Source organism: Chelonoidis abingdonii, chromosome 3 (assembly GCF_003597395.2).
Source record: "Chelonoidis abingdonii isolate Lonesome George chromosome 3, CheloAbing_2.0, whole genome shotgun sequence".
NCBI classification, from domain to species: domain Eukaryota; kingdom Metazoa; phylum Chordata; order Testudines; family Testudinidae; genus Chelonoidis; species Chelonoidis abingdonii.
Genome location: NC_133771.1, coordinates 58,445,905 through 58,466,130, shown reverse-complemented (window position 1 = coordinate 58,466,130; position 20,226 = coordinate 58,445,905). Strand labels below are relative to the sequence as shown.

The 20,226-nt window shown below is 41.7% G+C and overlaps 1 protein-coding gene across 1 annotated transcript in view; it reads right to left on the bottom strand.

The window, feature by feature from the left end:
• The window catches only part of SMAP1 (small ArfGAP 1), a 239,813-nt gene that overhangs the window by 34,409 nt on the left and 185,178 nt on the right, over positions 1–20,226 (bottom strand). The window contains 1 exon segment of the mRNA XM_032804568.2: positions 15,784–15,868. Within this exon segment, the coding sequence (XP_032660459.1) occupies positions 15,784–15,868 (85 nt within the window).

The window sequence follows — 20,226 nt, the reverse complement described above, 5'->3', positions numbered from 1 at the left end:
TCTAAAATGAGCTGGGGAAGGAGGACTGAATTGGATCCTGTGGGTGCTGAGGCTACGTCTCTGGCAGTGTGTGCATGCCCCAACCTATCAGTTTGCATAATTGTATGCTGGGTTATTTGATCCTCTCCAAGCTCCTCTCCTTGCCAGAAAAAGCCCTCTGCAGTAATGAAGGAAGATGCAGGATTTCCCCTGGAATGCAAATATCCAAGTATACATGTACATGAATATTTACATACAGTTGTTGATGGCTCTGGAACCTGCAAGCCATTCCATTCCTGCAAATTGCCCTGAACCCTGAGGATCCCTCCTCCCCCACCCTCCCTGCATGCATCTGCTCAATCCACAGCTCAATTCCTGTTAATTACAGTAGGTACTAGGATTAAAATTTGCCCTTCTATTCACAATTAAAACCCTCCAACGGTGGAAAACCTGAGCATGATATCACTCAATCATCAACAGTTTTTTAAAAACTTGAGACACTGACCTTCCATTTGAAATATCACAAAATTAAAGTCTTAATAGATATTATCAATAATTAAAATTCCAGTGTCAAAGTATTCCCATATATTAATCTTAACACCCTTCTTATCTAAGTATTAACCTCTGTATTTGTACATTAGGATAAGTGACTTAGCAAAGGGCACACATCAAATCAACAAATCAGAGAAAAAGTCCAGGATCAGAACTGAGGTGTGCCTGCCTACCTGTAAACAACTAGACATGCTGTCTCTTCAATTGTTTAATTATCCAAACCCAAAAAAATCCATTAGGCAAATTGTGTTCCCATATACTAGCTAATTTTATTTCTGTGGCTCAATCAAGACAGAAATTGAGTTGCTCCCTCCTCACTCACTCTGACAGGCAGGATTTTCATATTCTCTAAGGCTCTATCCTCTGTTTCTCAGGTTTAATTCCTTCTGATAGAAAATATAATCTTGGCCTACTCGACCTCCCTACCTAAAGTGGCAAGTTTGTTGTCAAGAGTATAGAAATCCTAGAAGAGTAGGAGTCTATGTTGTCTTGCAAATTACAGAAAGCAAATGAACCAGTGAGAATATAATTTGCTTGTCTGTAGCCAAGGCCACAATGGTGCAGATGCTGAGTTCTTTGTAGCAGTACCCTATGAGTAAATATTCAAGGAAAAAATAAGACTCCAGAGGTGGATACAGGAGAGGGAGCGCAGAAGAAGTGAATGAGAATGTCTAACCCCAATGCATCACTTCACCAGAGGGAGAGCTTCTCAGGGGAGCCCAGACGGAGGCACTTTGTGGTCAAAGGTTACACCCACAGACACCTGCACATTCAGTCTGCAATGCCCCCTAAAAAATGCAAGGAACACATGACATCTGTGCAAAGCTGGTCTATGGATTTAGTGCAGTAAAAGTGCAGAGGCTGGCCATGGATCTAGTGGAGTAAAGTATCTGTGGACAGGGAACTTCAGCCACTTTGGATGTCTACTTGATAGTAGACCTGATTTATTTGACCATCTAGACACCTTGAGTCCTTGAAGCAAACAGAACAGGGGATCCATTCTCTTTAAGGTTTCTTATCCAAAAATACTTTTAGGGACCTAACTCAGGGATCCATGATGTTTCCCTTTGTTTAGAATTGAAAAATTCAGAATGGAGGTATCTTGTTTAAATGAGGACAGGCCTTTTGGCAAAAACTAGAACAGAGGACAACCCTGTCCCTATGGAAGGCCAAATAAAGAGAACGACAGAAAGGCACATAGAACTCTTCTGGCTGAGAGGATTGCTACCCAGAAACTTACCCTCAGGGTGAAGAACTGCAAATCTACAGAGTGGAGAAGCTCAAATAGAGGTTTGTAAAACTGAGGGTAAGCAAGTTAATACTCCTCAAAGGCACCAAGGAACTAAGTAGAGGGTAGAGCAAGATCACTACCTTCAGGAAATATGACATTATGGGAGAAGACTGACTCTTCACAGAGGCTTGAGCCACTTAATATCAAAATATATTTGCATAAGTACTCTGTGCTTAGCACTTCTTAGGAATGTGTATTCTTGCAATATCAGCCTGTTCTTGCCAAATTCTGTAAGCAGGTCCTGCCTCATACCAGGCCTCTAATATGAGGGCTTGTATCTCAAGCTCTCTTTCTACTACAGTGGGGAGGAAACTATTTAGGGTTTTGTGGTGGACAGTACTCTGAACACTATTACCCAGGAGTCCGTCAAGTTTCTGCTAACATCCTCAACTCCTCCCAAGGTGCTCAAAGCATTATAAAACTCCCCAGTATGGAAGGGGGAAATACCTTGAACCATATCTGTATGATTGCTTTTCCCTTCCGAGGGCATGAGATTATGGGGGAAAACCCTGGATTCAGCACTGCATCCTGACCAATTTGTCAGGCAAATAACCATGGCAAAATAATTTTTAGCCTGCTGGGTCATCTTCAGTCCATGCATTATGCTTTTCTAGAACAATGGATAAACATCCTCCCCATAAAAAGATAAAAAGCAGGGGAATGTAGCAGGAAGAGAGTCTGAGACAAACTCTTGTATCAGAGGCCTAGTATGAGGCAGGACCTTCTCATAGAATCTGTCAACAACAGTGCTGATATTGCAGAAATACACATTCCTAAGAAGTGCTAAGCACAGAGTACTCACACAAACACACTCCAATATCAAGTGGTACCAGAACATTCTGATATCAAGGATGGTACAAAAACATTCCTCAAGGATAACAGGAACACAATGAGCCTTCCTAACAGATAAGGTTAGGATGACAACACATAATAGAGATATTTAGATTGAACCAACATGTTCAAGGTGCTGAGTGATAACTAGCCTCTTCAGGGAGAAGTAACTATGTCAGAGGCAGTACATAACTTGTTTGTATCAGAGTATAAAGGTGTATCAGAGAGGGAGTATCTTTGTCCAGCCGAAGGGGGGTAGGGGGGGAAATGGAAAATCCCGCCATTTACTGAGCTGAGTCTGTTGTCATGGGCATACGTGTCTTAGTCTCCTCTTCGCTGACAATAAACCTGGCTGCGAGCCTTCACATCTTAATGTATCTTCTGGTCATTGGGCAGTTCATTCAAGGTCTGCTGTGCCAGTTGTCTGCACAGAGCTAGAGAACAGCACACAGGGAAACCACACACATGCAGTCAAACATCTGACACCACCACTAACACTTTCCTAGGAAGGCAGAAAGAGAAATCTCATTTTCTGAAATTCCAGCATCTAGCAAATAATTACTGGAAGACACAAGGTTTATGGGAAACTTTCATGCACTAAATATTTTTCCCTATAAGGGGATATCTCAGCTGACATTAGACTCTGCAGGGATGTATGTGGAGAGCCATTTATCCCCTGAACCTTCTGTAAGCATATACAGGTCTTTAGCTCATTTAACAACTGGCAAAAGGAGAGGTATAGGAAGTCTCCATGATTTTTGACTGAGGGATAGACAGAGGGAATTTGCCAAAAACACACCTTAGCAAATATTCTCAAACCTTAAGAGAGTCTCTTAATCGAGTCTGGGTCTCATTTCTCAGATTCAGAGTTGCAGGATATTGCTCTCTCCTCTAAACTATGGCCCACTATATCTGTCATATAAAGCTGAGAGAAAGGGCAGCACCAGTGACTTGGAGATTTCTTTATTAATGAGAGAATTTACATTTGTCCCAAACAAGTCTCTGGAAATAGTTGAAAAAGCAGCCTGAGTGTAAATGCTTGGAAAGCCCCTCAAAGCTTTTTATGTACCTCCTAGGTGAGGAGATTAAAGCCTCCTGGTAAGATTTAACAGCTAGGAAGTACTCTCTGATCTACTCAAGTAGTTAGTTCATTGATATGCCCCACTCTGAGGCTGTCTCAGTCTCCCCTTCGCCCCCACCATGGGCGAGCTTTTCTTCTCTATGGGTTGGCTAGTTCAGTCTTTCAGTCCCTGAGATTGTCTTGCTTTGCTGCTGCTATATGCTTCTCTCACTCTTTAGGTAGTCGAGAAGCTGGTTGTCTGTCTTCACAGTCAGAGAAATTACTTCAGCCAGTGTCTCATTCCACTGAGGTAGTAAAGGTTTCACTCACTGGAAAGCAGAAAGAACACTTGAGGTCCTTGCAAGAACACTCCAGGGCCATTAATCGCATCCTGCTCCGAAAGACTGTGACTCTGGGCAATGTGTGTGACACTGTGGATGGCTAACTGCGGCAGGGCGACTGATGGCATGCCTATTCCAATTCTGGCACCAGACCAGAAAGTACATTAATTGGAAGGGTTATTTCCCTATGGTTTTCCAGGCGCTTGTGGATCACCAAGGGCGTTTCACAGACATTTAATGCAGGCTGTTCCACAAAGGTGCATGACGCACACATCTTTCGGAACACTGGCCTGTTCAGGAAGCTGCAAGCAGGGACTTTCTTCCTGGACCAGAAGATCACCACAGAGGAAGTTGAAATGTCCATTGTGATCCTGGGAGACCCTGCCTAACCGTTGACAGCAGCAAGGAGTGGTTCAACAACAGGCTGAGCAAATGCAGAATGACTGTTGAGTGTGCTTTTGGCTGTTTAAAAGACTGCTGGCGCTGCCTATCAGGGAGGCTGGACCTGGCCAATGACAATATTCCTATGCTTATAGCTGCGTGCTGTACGCTCCATAATATTTGTGAAGGGAAGGGTGAAATATGAACAGTGCCTGGAGGCTGAATTTGAACAGTCAGAGACCAGGGCTATTAGAGGGGCACAGCACAGGGCTATAAGGATCAGAGATGCCTTAAGGCAGCAATTTGAAGCTGAAAACCACTAATATTTGTTGCTATGCTTGGGAGTGCTGTGCTTGTAATGCTAGGAGGTGATTGTGATTGGTGCAGATGATGCACTATGAAGGCTTAAGAAAATTGCCTGTTGCTTTGCAGGGCTCTGTTTGCTTTCAATTAATGGAATAATGATTGCTTTCAAACCAAAGCAATCCTTTTATTAAAAAACAACAATCGGAGGAGAGAGACAAACCAAAAAAAACAGCACTGTGGGGGATGGGGAAAGGGAGGGTTCCAGGAGGAGATGGGGTCCCAGGACGGTTAAAAATTTGTATATGTCCAGGCATCATATGCAACCTTGTCTTGTGGAGTATGGTGCAGTGGGTACTGTACTTCAGCAGGACTAAACTGCAGAGGGATGGCTGAGTAGTGTACTGCCTACTGAGAGTCCGCAGGGCTGGACTGCGACAGGGCAGGCATGGAATGCAGCAGGTACAGACTGGAGCCAGAAGGTTGATAAGTATGTTGGTGGTGTCTGGGAGGCACATGGGAAAAGAGTTTAGCGACAGTGGCTGCAGGGGAGGGCAGGCACGGAGCTGCTTGGTTTGCAGTGCTAGTAGCACCTGAAGCGTGTCTGCTTGGAGCTCCATAACGTTTAAGAGCTGCCCCATGGCTTTGTTGTGGTGTGTCACATTCTCCTTTTGGTCCCTCTTCTCATTGTCCCACCACTCCTTCAATACTTGTTTTTCGGTCGCAGAGTGCATGATGACATCACGCAGAAAGTCCTCTTTAGTTCTTCACAGCTGCTTTCTAATTCTGCACGACTATTCAACCAACGATAACAAAGAGGGAGGCTGGGCTCCCAAGGTCATATCTATGAAGCCAAAATGCAACACTTTACAGGAGCAGTATTGTTTGCAACACACAGATCACTGATTCAGTGATTTAAAACAGAGCCACTATTCACATACCTGTCACTAACTGGCTGACCCGAGGCAAGCACACATGAGCCACAAGACCCCCAAAATGGTGAGTGACTGCAGAGGAAATCAGTGTTCCAAGACTCTACTGTACACTGGGCATGTGGCTCTTGGGGAGAGCCAGACCTGTGGGATGGGGGCCCTAATAATCATTACTGTTCCCACATTTTCCACAAGCTGTGTTCATTGTGGAAAGTATCTTGCTGCTGAGGGTAAGGAGGGAATCAAGGGAGGGTGTTCTTCAAGACTGCGGCTTCCGCCCTGGCCCTTATGCAGCTTGCCTGTGTGCAGCAACGATCCCTCACCCCCAGTGATGGAAGAGGGAAAGTTACCCTTAATGGGGCAAGAAATAAAGCAGCTCTGCCAAATAGCCTGTGGCAGCAGATTGCCCAGTACCTCCATGAGAGGGAGATCTCGGAGGCAGATTCCCATGATGTGAGGGAGTCAATCAACACCCTGTTCCGCAGCTCAGATTAGGCATGCGGTGGTACGTTCATCATACAGACACAAGCCTGCTTTATGCAACCCTCCTGTCCCCAACAACTCACTTCAGCGATTCCCAAAATCAAAGCCACTTACCTCTCTTGTTGCGCTTTGCCAAGGTCTGACAGCTGTGACTGGCTAGCCTCCTCCGGGTTACAGAAGAGCTCCTGGCAGCATGCATCTCTGACCTCCTGTCATCCTCTGCCTCTGAGTCTCCCTCCCCCTCCACATCCTCATCCAAGATATCCTCCTTCTGGCTTGGTCCACTCTTGACTGGCACACGAGCCACCGAAGTGGCCTTCACAGTGGACATGAGGTCGCCACCGAGTATTGCGTCCAGCTCTTCAAGAACTGGCAGCTCGTGAGTGCAGCACTGGAGCAGTGGTTTGCCTCCCGCACCTTGTGGTATGCGTTCCGCAGCTCCTTCACTTTGACCCTGCATTGCAGCATGTCCCAGTCATGCATCGTGAAATTTGTCTGTAAATATCATAATTCCTATGGTTGGAGTGCAACTGGGACTGGACAGCCTCCTCTTCCCAGCTCGGCATTGATCCAAGCGGGTGTGTGGAGCAGGCATGGTCACCTCAAAAGATGTGCTAAGACCACGGCACACGTCACCAAGCAAACAGGAAGGGGACTTTCAAAATTCTGAAGGAATTTAAGGGGTGTGGCTCACTGCTGGTCACCTGAGGGCAGGGCAGTTCAAACTGATGACCATAGAGGCAAGAACCGGCATTGTGGGACATCTCCCGGAGGCCAATCACAGCGCTATAATCAACCAGGGTGTCTACACTGGCACCACGGTGCTGTAGCCCTTGCACGGAAAGCTGTGTGCCTCTTGCTGGGGTGATATTTTTACAGCTCTGCAACTGCACAGTTTCCATGCACTGAGTGGCTTGGCAGTGTGTACGCCGCAAGAGTTACACTGCAGAAAGCTGCTTTACTGCGCAGAAACTTGCCTGTGTAGACAAGACCTAAGATATGGCCTTTCCTATCCATCCGTATAGATGAAACTCTTGTCTAAGCTTTTATCATCTTGTGCCTCGATTGCTGCAACATCCTTTTCTCTGGCCTGGAGAAATGCAATCTCGCCCTGTTAATATCCATTCAGAAAAGTTGTTGTGAAGATCATTTTCCTAGCCTTTCATTTTGACCACATCACTCCTCCATTTGTATCCTTTCCCTGTCTGATGCTCCTCTATTTTATCAAACATAAGCTATTTCTCCTCACTTTCAAGGCTCTTTATGGCCTATCACCACCCTACCCATCACCTCTCATCTGCTATCAAGATGTCAACTTCCACCTCTGACTGACCCATCAAGACAGTCACCCTGGCTCACTTTTGAAATTTTCAAACTAGCTCCTTTCATGCCTTCTTCCACACTGATGTTCACCCTTAATCCTCGCCATAAACATCCCCCAAACTAAAAATCAATATCCTCCTTCTTACTCTCCGTTGCTGAGAGACCTACAAAAAACTTGATGATTGTTACACTACTGGTGCGTTGAGAGCATGGCCTATCACTAGGGCCCTATCAAATTCATGGTCCATTTTGGTCAATTTCACGGTTTTAGGATTTTAAAAATTGTAAATTTAATGATTTCAGATATTTAAATCTGAAATTTCACAGTTTTGTAACTGAGGACCTGACCCAAGAGGAGACTATGGGCAGATTGCAAGGTTATTTTATGGGGGTCATGGTATTGCCACCCTTACTTCTGCACTGCTGCTGCTGGTGCTGCCGCCTTCAGGCAGTGCTACCTCCAGCAGAAGAGAAGAAGGATGGCCTGGTATTGTATTGCCACCCCTTACTTCTGTGCTGCTGCCTTCATAGCTGGGTCCTCAGCCAGCAGCCACCACACTCTGGCTGTCCAGATCTGAAGGCAGACACACGAAGTAAGAGTGAAATGGTATGGTGTTGCCACCCTTATTTCTGCGTTGCTGCTGGTGGGGTTGGCTGCCTTCAGAGCTGGGTGCCTGGCCAACAACACCCAATACTCTGGCCACCCAATACCATGATACCCCCTACAATAACCTTGCAATCTCCCGTAACTCTCTTTTCGGTTGGGACCCCCAGTTTGAGAAACTCTGGTGAAATCGGTAAAGTATAGGGTAAAAGTACACAAAAGACCAGATTTCATGGTATGTGACGTGTTTTTCATGGGGCCTTACCTACCATGCTGACCAACATTGCTTCATTGTCCTTCCCATCTGTCTATATTCTTCTGGTATCTTTTGTCTTACACTCAGATTGTGAACTCTGTAGGGCAGGGACAGCCTTTCTGTTGTGTTTTAACAATGCCTAGCATAATGTAGTCCTGGTCCATGACTGTGGCTCCTGGGTGCTATAGCAACACAGGTGATAAATAATGAAATAATGTAGAATTTTGTATATTTTCAATTCAAACCAATTTGTCTCTTTTCTTAAAAGGGCAATGTTTTTAACTGAAAAAGTAGGAACATATTTAAAAACTTGCTCACTTTGCCTCTAAAATGGTCCAATTTTCAGTGGGGGAGGAGGGAGTCAAATTTAGGATCTTTTAAAAATTGGATCACTTAAAAATTCAAAAGAAGATATGAAAACTTCCACATTGGAAGCATACACATAGTGAATTGAATTTTCCGGTGCTTTCAAAATAGATACAAATATGTACTGCTACATATTTAAGGTTAGCAGCATTTTTCCAATGTTACAACTGTTACACTTATAAATTATCAGTACTATGGGAATCCAGATTCCCAACCCATATTTTGGTTGCTTGCGCTTCAGGGTTATAAAACTGCAGTGTAGATATTCAGGCTTGGACTGGAGCCTGGGACCCTCTGTGGTTTGGGACCCTCCCAAAATCTATTCAGCTGTATGTAAAAATGGGACCCTCAAGGGTCCTCATACAAGTCCATTCAGTCCTACTTCTTGTCCAGCCAATGGCTAAGACAAACAAGTTAGTTTACATTTACGGAAGATAATGCTGCCTGCTTCTTATTTACAATTTACAATGAAAGTGAGAACAGGCACTTGCATGGTACTGTGGTAACCAGTGTTGCAAGGTATTCACTTAGCAGATATGCTAAACATTCATATGCCCCTTCCTGCTTTGACTTGTGGACACTAACATTTTATACTGTTTTGTTTTTCAGTGCAGTTATGTAAAAACCAAAAAAATCTACATTTATAAGTTGCTCTTTTACGACAAAGAGATTGCCTGACAGTACTTGTACGAGGTGTTGAAAGGTACCATTTCTTTTATCTTTTTTACAGTGCAAATATTTTACATAAAAAATAAGTGAGCATTCTGCATGTTGAATTCTGTGTTGTAATTCAAATCAATATATTTGAAAATGTAAAAAAAAATCCAAAAATATTAATAATAAATTTAAATTGGTATTCTATTGTTTAACAGTACGACTGAAACTGCAATTAATTGTGAATATTTTTTTAAGCCAGGTAATTTTTTGTGTTAATGTAATGCATTAACTATGATTTACAGCTCTAACAACAACAACAAAAGTATTGCTCTTTACAAGCCTTATGTAGTTAAAAGGAAAGTTTAACAGTATATTGTGATATGGAAATTATATAAACACACTTGTTTACTCAAAAATCTATCAAAAGCTCATTTTATACTTTTAACTTATTAAGGACATCATCCTCAAACAAACAGAACCTTCATTTCTTCACTAAAAACTAACTTCAGGAGGAAAGTAACATGCAGTGCACACCATGGAAGCTAATCAGTATTATTCCTCCCCCTCAGTATTCATAATACGATAATATTTTCATTTCCATTTATTTTTAAATATATTTATAAATGACTCATAGTGAAGAATATGGACTGTCATTAATTTCAATCCCTTCAAGCCACACATTTATCCATAGAGGTGAATAAACTGTATTGTCTAAGGTTTGAGACAAAAATGTACTGGATACCTGGTTTTCTTTCATTACCGCTTTTCCGCTAAAACCTCTGATAAATCTGTGGCAATAATAAGAGGCAAACTCAGGATTATCTGTTTTGCAGTCAAGCATGTAATCTGTTAAAGCCTTAGACTTCATATTTTTAAAATATAACAGAAGTCTAAAAATATACCACAAAGCAACAGTGTAGCACAATTAAGTTTCTTGTTATGAAATTTTCATTAGGTATAGAGCGTTTTAATTCTGTACTCTGCATTACACAATGCTATTAACTACTCTAGATCATATAATTTCATTCTGTAGAGAAGAGGGACAAATTTTACTTTGAAGAGTTTCCTATTATCATCCCATTTTAGGAAAGAAGATTAGCCCCTCGTAGAGCAGCAGTGGGGTTTGGGCTCCCTAAACCAACAGGTATCTTGAGATCTATGCAGCTCCTGGGACACCTGTGGATGGAGTCCTGATGCCTCTGCACAGGTCCATTGGCAACTCCCTTCACTAAGCAGCATGGCTGTTTTAGGAGCTGTACCCCCAACTGGTTACTAGCAGCTGCTTTCTGCTCCATTCTCTGGGCGGTTTTTACTGGAGCAGTCAAAGCTAATAGGCTGAATCATTGTCTCAAGTGTGGAGCATAACACAGCCAAAAACACAAACCTTCCCAGTTATAACCTATAACAGCAGAGAGGAATATAGCTACATATTTGCTTGAAAAAGTGCAAAAAGTGACTAATGACTACCACACTATTTAGACTTTGCATACAATATGTCAAAATAGAGAACACAACAAATTACAAATGGAACTACTTTTAACTTAAAGAATTCCTTCTCTTTTTTGCTACCAATTTTTAAAATATTGGATGTATAGGTGATGGTAAGTAACAAAATACAATTTTAAAACAACTCAAATTATTTAGAATGTCATCTTGATTACAACACAGGATTTGTATTTTGGATACAAGGGAATCAAAATACTGAGATGGCAAGCTAAGAATTTATAACAAGCCTTTCTGAATATCATGACTAGAATCTCAAAAAGCAGTAAGCAGCATAAGTCTTGTTAGGGTGACCATCACTGGATGACAGCGAAACTCCTTACTTTAATAAAAAAGTATTTCCATTTTAAATTCATCATTTCTCTGGAGGATGCATCAGTAACTAAGGGTGAAGTATTAGACATGGCAGTTTCCATTGCAATGAGGGTACACTCAAAGCAAAATTTTCATGCCCAGTCAGAAAAGGTAATGAACAATATACCATCCATTTACTTTTCAAACTGTCTTTCCTAGCTGTGGTCCCAAAATTGATATTTATTAGCTATTAGAGTTAAAGATGATCCATCTGCTGTTCCTTCCCTTTTTGCATTTGCGCTAGTACAAAAGTTATCATTTGACTGCTGCCTACCACATTTTACAGCAGCAGATGCTGCTACTGCTCTCACAGGAGTAGGTCTTATTTTAACCCTTAAACAGGATCAGAAGGTAGTACAGTACATTTAACAACGTGTATTTGGCAGGGGGAAGGGCAACAGTATGTGTTACATTTCTCATGGATTTTAAACAGAATATTTATTGATTTTTTTAAAAAAAATGATTGGAATTTTCTGGACAAGAAAAATAGATATTTAAGAAAACTGCACCTTTAGGGTTTTTAATTTTTAATTTTTTGGTACAGAATTCTCTCAGGAGCAAAGCTGCTTGCATACTTGTATCTCCAAAGATGGGCTAGAACAGGGGTAGGCAACCTATGGCACGCGTGTCTAAGGCAGCATGAGAGCTGATTTTCAGTGACACTCACACTGCCTGGGTCCTGATCAGTGGTCTGGGGGGGGGGGGGGGGGCTGTGCATTTAATTTAATTTTAAATGAAGCTTCTTAAACATTTTGAAACCTTATTTACTTTACATACATGTCAAAGAATAGCTAAGGTTAATGTTTTCTTTTACCTGTAAAGGGTTAACAAAGGGAACCAAACACCTGAACCAGAGGACAATCAGGAAACCGGATTTTTTCAAAGTGAGGGAGGAACTTCTGGTGTGTTTTGCCTTTGTTCTGCCTGTTTGTTTCTTTCGGTTACGAGGGAAGAGTTTTTTTTCTGTCCTCTAGCTTCTTTCTACCCTTCTGTTCCCAAGTTTGCTGATACAAAAGGAAAGCAATATGTTTATACTGTATTTTGTATTTACAGGTGTGGAGTTGCTGGAATGTTTCAAACTGGATATCTTTTTGAATCAGACTGTTATTCATATTTTCTTATAAGCCATAGCCTGTATTTGTCATCTTGATACAGGAGTTTATATCTATGTCTTTTCTTTCTTTTTTTTATAAGCTTTCTTTTTAAACCTGTTTGAGTTTTTCCTCTGGTTAGGCTTAAGGAACGAAGGGAGGGGAAAATCTCTTTGTGTAGCTTGACTAGGTTTGAATGCATAGCCTCAGGGGAGGAAGGAGGGGGGAAGGTAAATTGGCCCTCTCTGTTTTGCATTCAAGGAGTTTAAGTACAGTACGCCCAGGAAAACCAGGGAGGGAGCAGCTGGGGATGAGATTAAAGAGGAGACAAGGGAGGAGGTTGTTTCCTTTGGTGTGAGACTCAGGGTTTCTGAGTCTTGGGGTCCCCCAGAGAAGATTTTGGGAGACCAGGAGTTTATCAGGTACTCAGAATCCTGACTGGTGGCAGCGATATCAGATCCAAGCTGGTAATAAGCTTGGGGGAGTTTCATGCTAGCTTCTCAGTTTATGAATGCTAAGGTTCAAATCTGAGTGGGAAGCTACGACAATACAACAATAGTTTAGTTATATATTTTAGACTTATAGAAAGAGACCATCTAAAAAGGTTAAAATGTATTACTGGCACGTGAAACCTTAAATTAGAGTGAATAAAGGAAGACTTGGCACACCACTTCTGAAAGGCTGCTGACCCCTGGGCTAGGAAGTAATAAAAGGGCTGGGGGGTAGGGGGGTAAGCCATATAGAAAATGTATATGAAGGATCATTAAACCCCTGTGAATATGCAAGCAGAAATCAGACAGACAGAAATGGGGCCTTATCAGATATACAAGGTTGCATGTTAGGCTGCAACGTTAGTCCCACATTCACTTGGAAGATAATGTAATGTGTGATTGAAATTCTTAGGTACAAGAAAGTCTGTGAAGTGTTCATAGGAAAAAAACATATTTCTTGCTCTCCCAAAGTAAGGAGGAATTCCCCAAAGACATGAGCCTGGAAGTCTGTATGACTGACACACTTGAGAGCTGCCTGGACATGTGACCCTGAACTGACATGCTGAAAGACAATTTTACTATATAATCAAGCTTGCCTAGGGGTGGAGACATGGGTGCATGTAATGCAGCTGTGAAAAAGGCAAATGTGGTCTTAGCATGTGTCAGGCAAGGCATCTCCAGTAGAAATAGAGCTGTATTAATGCTATTGTAAAAAGCACTGCTCAGTCAGGATCACTTCCACCTAAGCTATCGCTAAGTTTTCAGTTCTGTGATCAATTCCTCTTTATCAAGATGAGGTCTAATATAGAATGCTGCCATGTTAGATGCAAACAGAAAATAGCAAGTCTTACCTTTTTAAAAAATAAAGTGAAGTGTAATTTTCAAAATGTGTCATACATACTGGGTCAAAGCAATCACAATGCTATCTAAAAACTTCCTTGGGTGTGGTTATCCCTCTAAGCCCATCACTTTCTCCATTCCCTTTTGGCGACAAATGCTGGTCTTGAATTTTAACTAGCAAAAGTAACGTAAACTCGGGAACTGGACTCTCCTCATCTTTAGCAAGGAGAGGGAATAAAATATTGAGAGTCACAAATAAAGGTGTTGCTAAAAGCCACCTCTCAGCAGCAATTTCCTTAAGGCATGCTCCTTTCTTCCTCGTATAACTAAGAGGATATATTGCTCATCTCAAATCTACCTCCTCCACCCTGAAGAGACAGCTCAGTCCAGAACACCATACACTTCTCCCAATTTAACTGTTTATATATATTATAATAAAGTTATATCCCATGTATTTGCAGACTTAGACCCACCCCCCAACAAGGTTTAATTTACTGTTTTTACCTAAGCAATAAAACGATAGCTATACAAAACTCTAGCGAAGGTTGCCAAGAGGGAGAGAATGGCTTTCTGAAACAGTACAACAAAACTTAAGAAAAAAATCCTTAAATAACTACTGTATATATTTACCTTTAATATTTCAATTATATGCAAATAATTCAACTGATCATTTTTTTCTAAACAGATTTTACAGGTTTTTTTTTTTTTTTTTCTTTCTAGAAAAAATGTGTAGGCTTTACATCAGGCTGTTTTAGAGTCCCAGTGTGAGTACAGAATGATATATTACCACTTTTCCTTTCAGCTCATGCCTGAAAAGGCACAATAGGTATGACAATCTCAGAAGCACATACTGATCGCATTTTAGCTGTTGATTAGTTTGCTGGTTTGGTTTCGACTCACAGAAAGCAATGAAATTCACAAATAATTTTTACTCTCATCACAGTTAATACCATATAAGCCACAATGGCTGGCAGTAAATGACAGCAGAAAGATTAACTTCTGAGCCTTTTTCAAGGAGAACTAGTTTTCCAGCAACTTTGAATTGTATCATTTTTGTAGGTTTACATCAAATCCATAATCTTCTTTTAATATTGTGTGTGTTAAATAAGGTTTGATGGTCTGCTATAGTAGACAAGTTTGGTTATATAGAACTAACACTAAAAATACTCTAACTGAACTACAGTAGTTAATGATACATTTTATATCCCACAGAAAATACCATTAAATTTAAGATGTTAGTGTGAATTTTAAGTCACATCCAAATAAACCAGCTAGCCTGAACAGGAAACATTAGGCAATAAAAGAGATATTGACAGCTTCACTGCAATACTTTTCACAGCTCTAATCTGACTAAAGCATGAAATGATTGTCTTCTGTTTTCCACATCTTATAGTATTAAGGGCAAAGTTATTCATACTAAGAAATAACTTAAGAACTCTCCTTAGTATCTTTTTCTGCTTCCACAATTAACCTCCCATGCACCCTTCCAAAGCAAAAACAGATTTACAATAATACTAGAAAGATCAGACATGGCTTTTAAAATATGGTGTGTTTCGCAATTTTTTGAGGGGAGGGAAGAGTATGAAGAACATGACAACATCTGTCAATAAGAAATATTTATCCTATGCAATGTCTAAGTCAAAGCTAGTTCAAGACAAGTACATAGTCATTGGCTACCCGGGGGAGGGGGGGAAGCATTATCGATTAAAATGAACAGTTCCCATAGTTGTCATGAGATACTACAAAATACTGAAGATACTGAGATTACATGAAAATATGAGGGTTGGCTGCATTCAACAGAAATTGATTACTATTTTTTTGTACTAGCATATTATGAAGATATATAGCCTAACAGGAATACGATAAAGCAACCATAGCAATTTGCTTCTTAAAAAACTATTTTTGTACTATAAATGCTGAAATGTCACAGCCCACAACTCTGAAGATCAGCGATAGAGAAAGGTGGGTGGGGCGCTAAGGAGCTCATTACAGATGGAACTTAGCACTCTTAATCATGTAATTTTCAGGTTCAACTAAAATGTCTGCTGGCATATGGAAGATAAAGCCATTATACTCATTTCAGTAAAAGTACTGTTGTAGTCATTTTTATAAAAGTAACAGAGAATTTCATTATTTATTACTTACCAAGTCCTAAAAGATCAATAGTAGGTTCTGGTGGTTTTTTCGGACTTGCTTTTGGCTCTAATTGCTGATCCTCCTTCTTCTGAGGCTTTAGAAAGAAAAATATTCACACTCATAAGTAAGTTTTAAGATGTACAAGGCTTCTTTCATACGAATAAGGATTTTAAGATTTCTGGAATACATCACAAATAAAATTTGTTTTCTAGACTAACTTTGCATATTGAAGTCTGATTACAGATTCTGTTTTCTAATGAGAATGAAGTACATGTGGAGGACAGGTGGAAGGAAAAAGAACTGAAATATACCCTTATTTTTTCACCAGTTTTACAAACATTCTAAATACAATATAAACTACAGGATTATTTACTGGGTTTAGGACAAGTCTAATATTTAAAAAACGCAATGAATAAGTATTATATTAAACTGTAACTGTTACTCATTTACAGTTAGGAATCACTGTTACTGAGTAAAATAGTGACTCACTCATTTTGCACGAGTCATTTATTGACTAATTTTTAGACCAAATTAACTATATAGTTTTCCCAGTGTGGGAAAAACACGCCAGGTTTGTAAGCTTTTAAAAAGCTGAAAATAAGAAAAATTGGGAAGTGGAGGAGGTTATGAGACTAGTAAAGAAACACATTTGACATCCCTATAGGAAGAGGATATTATTAAACGGCAGACTTTTCAGCTGCTAGTGAGTACGGCGGTAGCCTTTGGGTCTGCAAAAAAACCCATGTTCATAGGCACACTTAATTTGGTAGATTTAGAAACAAAGAATCCTAGCTTTTTCTCCCCCCCCCGCCCTTAAAAAAATGAGACTTCTTGTCTTTTTCTTGCAGAAACCCTTGAAAATATAAACTAATATAAATTGAGCATGAGGTTTGACAGTTTGTCACATTCTAAAAATTACAGGTAGCTTACATTTCCCTCCCCTAACAATTACTCAGGGTTCACTATTGGAATTTATAAAGACCTGAACCGTGAGTCCCTCCATTTCTGGAAGGATCACAAGTTACCGGTAGTTTGCAGCAGCTGGATATAGTGACACACAGGCTGTCATTAACGCCAGTGTAAATTCTTCTAATACATATTTAGGATAGTATTTTTTTTTCTATATTCATCCCAACAGTGTACATAGTTGAATCTGCTTTTCTGTTGCCCAGTCAGTGTTATCTCTGGGAAGGACAGGCTGCTCAATATCACAGCTAGCAGAGTGGTCTAGCTGCAGACAAGGAATAGGGCTGAGAACAAGGGTATCCTGCATTTTAATCTTGGTTTTAACAGACTCTCTCTGTGGCTCTGATCTGAGCCTTTCCACATGAGGGCTTTCCTAGATTAGGAAATTTGCAGAGGTGAAACGTACTAATACCAATGTCCTTAATCTAGAAAATCCTTTATGTTCCCTATGTACCAAAAAAGAGATGAACAGGAATCATGGAATCATAGAATATCAGGATTGGAAGAGACCTCAGGAGGTCATCTAGTCCAAGCCCCTGCTCAAAGCAGGACCAACACCAACTAAATCATCCCAGCCAGGGCTTTGCCAAGACGGGCCTTAAAAAGCTCTAAGGATAGAGATTCCACTACCTCTCCAGGTAACCCATTCCAGTGCTTCACCACCCTCCTAGTACGAGGATTTCAAAAAAGAGTTAACGTTTGTGAAGTGGTTTAGATTGGAAAAAACTCATCATTATGTCCTAACAACCCTCCAGTGGCTGGGGGGGTCCTGCAGACTACAAATTCCCAGTTTAGACAAGTATCCCTTGAAAAAGTATGTATAGAAATGCTTACATAGAGTATAGACCCCAGACTGTGGGCTGCAGTTAGAGGAGACCTAAAGATCTCCACCCCAATATCAGACCAACATTTGTAAAATAGGCCATAAACTTAAATATAAACCTAATTTTATTTGCAGCTGTATTTATAAAAATTTAGTTAGTATTGAATTAAAAGAAATATCAGAACCTAATTAATATTCAAAAGTAAAATTATGAACAGCAAGGATTCAAATAAAAATCTAATGACAGAAGAAAAAGGGCTTCCACAACTGAGTATATTTTCATTCAATGAAATATAAATTAGTGCTAGGAATATTAATCACAATTAACCTTAAATATTTCAGGAAAGGAGCATAAATTATTACAAAAAATTATAAACACCTGGACTTTTTTCAACTGCTGTAAAGAACAAGATGATCTGTGTCACGGGTCACTGCAGCTGAGAGAAGAAATGTACTTGACATGTTGCTTGCCTGGGTACGTCTACACTACAGGATTATTCCGATTTTACATAAACCTGTTTTGTAAAACAGATTGTATGAAGTCGAGTGCACGCGGCCACACAAAGCACAATAATTCAGCGGTGTGCGTCCATGTACCGAGGCTAGCGTCGATTTCTGAAGCATTGCACTGTGGGTAGCTATCCCGTAGCTATCCCGCAGTTGCCCCTGCCCACTGGAATTCTGGGTTGAGATCCCAGTGCATGATGGTGCAAAAACAGTGTCGCGGGTGATTCTGGGTAAGTGTCGTCACCTCATGCGCGCTCCTCCGATGAAACAACAGCAGAACAACAAGTTGGCACCCCTCGTTTTCCCTGGATGGCCCCCGGCAGACCACCTAATGCATGGCAACCATGAAGCCTGTTGCCTGTTGTCAGCTATCACGTATTGGACTGATGCCGGCGACCCAGAGGCGTACTGCAGCAACACACAGCACATTATGCCTTTGCAAGGAGCAGAGGATGGTACCAGCGTTCTGGACCCCTCTCTCCACTGTAAATTGGTGATGAGATCGGTATCAGTCGTTCGTACGCTGCTGCTGTCAGTGGTGCTCCGGCGGCCTCACGAAGGTACGCCCGGGCGCAAAAGACAAAAGGAATGACACCCAGGTGATTCCCTCCTTATGTTACCTAGAAAATAAGTCAGATTCTCCTAGAATAGGACAACGTGTATTACTCTAGTAGAACCGAGCACGATTGTGGCTCGTTCCTTAAGAGAACTCCAACTGAGCCACAACACAGTCGCGTCATGCAACGAAATCCCCCGCAGAAATTTATGTACTTGCCAAGATCAATCCACTCTGTGTATTGTCCAATAGGGGCGCCAACAACCCACCCTCCTGCGGCTATTTCGAGTGAGCAAGATGACTAAATGAGAGGAGACAGCCTCCCAGTCTATGATAGACCATGCACCTACAGATATTTTTAGATCATGAAAGTGGGGAGGTCGGAGTCTGAAGGACCGTACGACCTACCCCCAGTTGCTAAAATGAGAGGAAGATATTCCTTAGCATAGCCGTCAGTCTCGCGGTAAAAGCCTCGATTTACCAGGGGGACCGGGGCGAATACCGTAGACGCTATTTCCTATTTAACCACCATGCGCCCCCCTGGTGCCCCGGGGACCTCACCTACCCAGCTACATAGGGCCACGACTACCACAACGAGAACAACTGGCATCAGGATCCTTGACACCGGACCACTGGGCACCTGCATATGGGGGCACTAGTAGGGAAGGATGATTTCGCATTCCAGTTGACCAGGGCCGACAGCAACCAACAGTCTACCAGCAGCAAATGCAGGTTAGACACACGGGTAACAATAAAAATAAAGGAAAGACGATTTTCCCACCTTTCTCATTGCTGGCGTGTAAAGCTGAGCAAACATATAGCATCCGAAACACACTCAGACTTTCCACGCTGTGACCCTATGCTACTACAAGCATTGGGAGCTCAAATCCAAGAATGCAAATTTGCTCGCGTTATGGAGTGCCGGATCTTAGCTGGATAGCGAAGGTCCTCAGTACCCACCCCTTGGAATCTGGGGTGCTCCCTCAGCCTCCCCCTTATCATTCCATGGATGGACGGGTCTCCATCTACGATTTTTTTTGGGCTCCGGTTATCGTGACGCTGGCACACACACCCACCCGGGGTGTCTGAAACCTCAGTCATGCTTGCTATGAATAGAGCCTGGAATTCGTTACCCATTAATGCTCGCTGTTCTATGTCTGTCTGTTGGACCGCTGGCGGTTCAATGGTGATGTCAACTGTGATAACGAATGGTTATCAAGATTTGGTCTCCCATAGCGGAGTTACAGCTCCATGATTTCTTGAGAACATCATCTCGATCTCGTGTCCTCCTCTGCTTAATATATACTGAGCTAACAAGAGGCAGCACGCCAGATCTAAGTTACCCCCGTTCAGTTCCATGCGGGGAATCCTTTGGGGGATTGGGAGACTCCAGTACGCACACCGATGGGGATAAGGGATGCCGCAACCAACCTGACTTGCCGGTAGCTGAACAAGCTCTGCCCAATCGGCGGGGAGGGAAACAGGGAGTAGAAGTGACTGTAAAGAATTACATTTACAGAACAATGCTTGTACTCCCGTTTCAGCGAGTGAAGTAACACTATCCACCTATACACTGGCGACATGTGATTTCCACTACGCA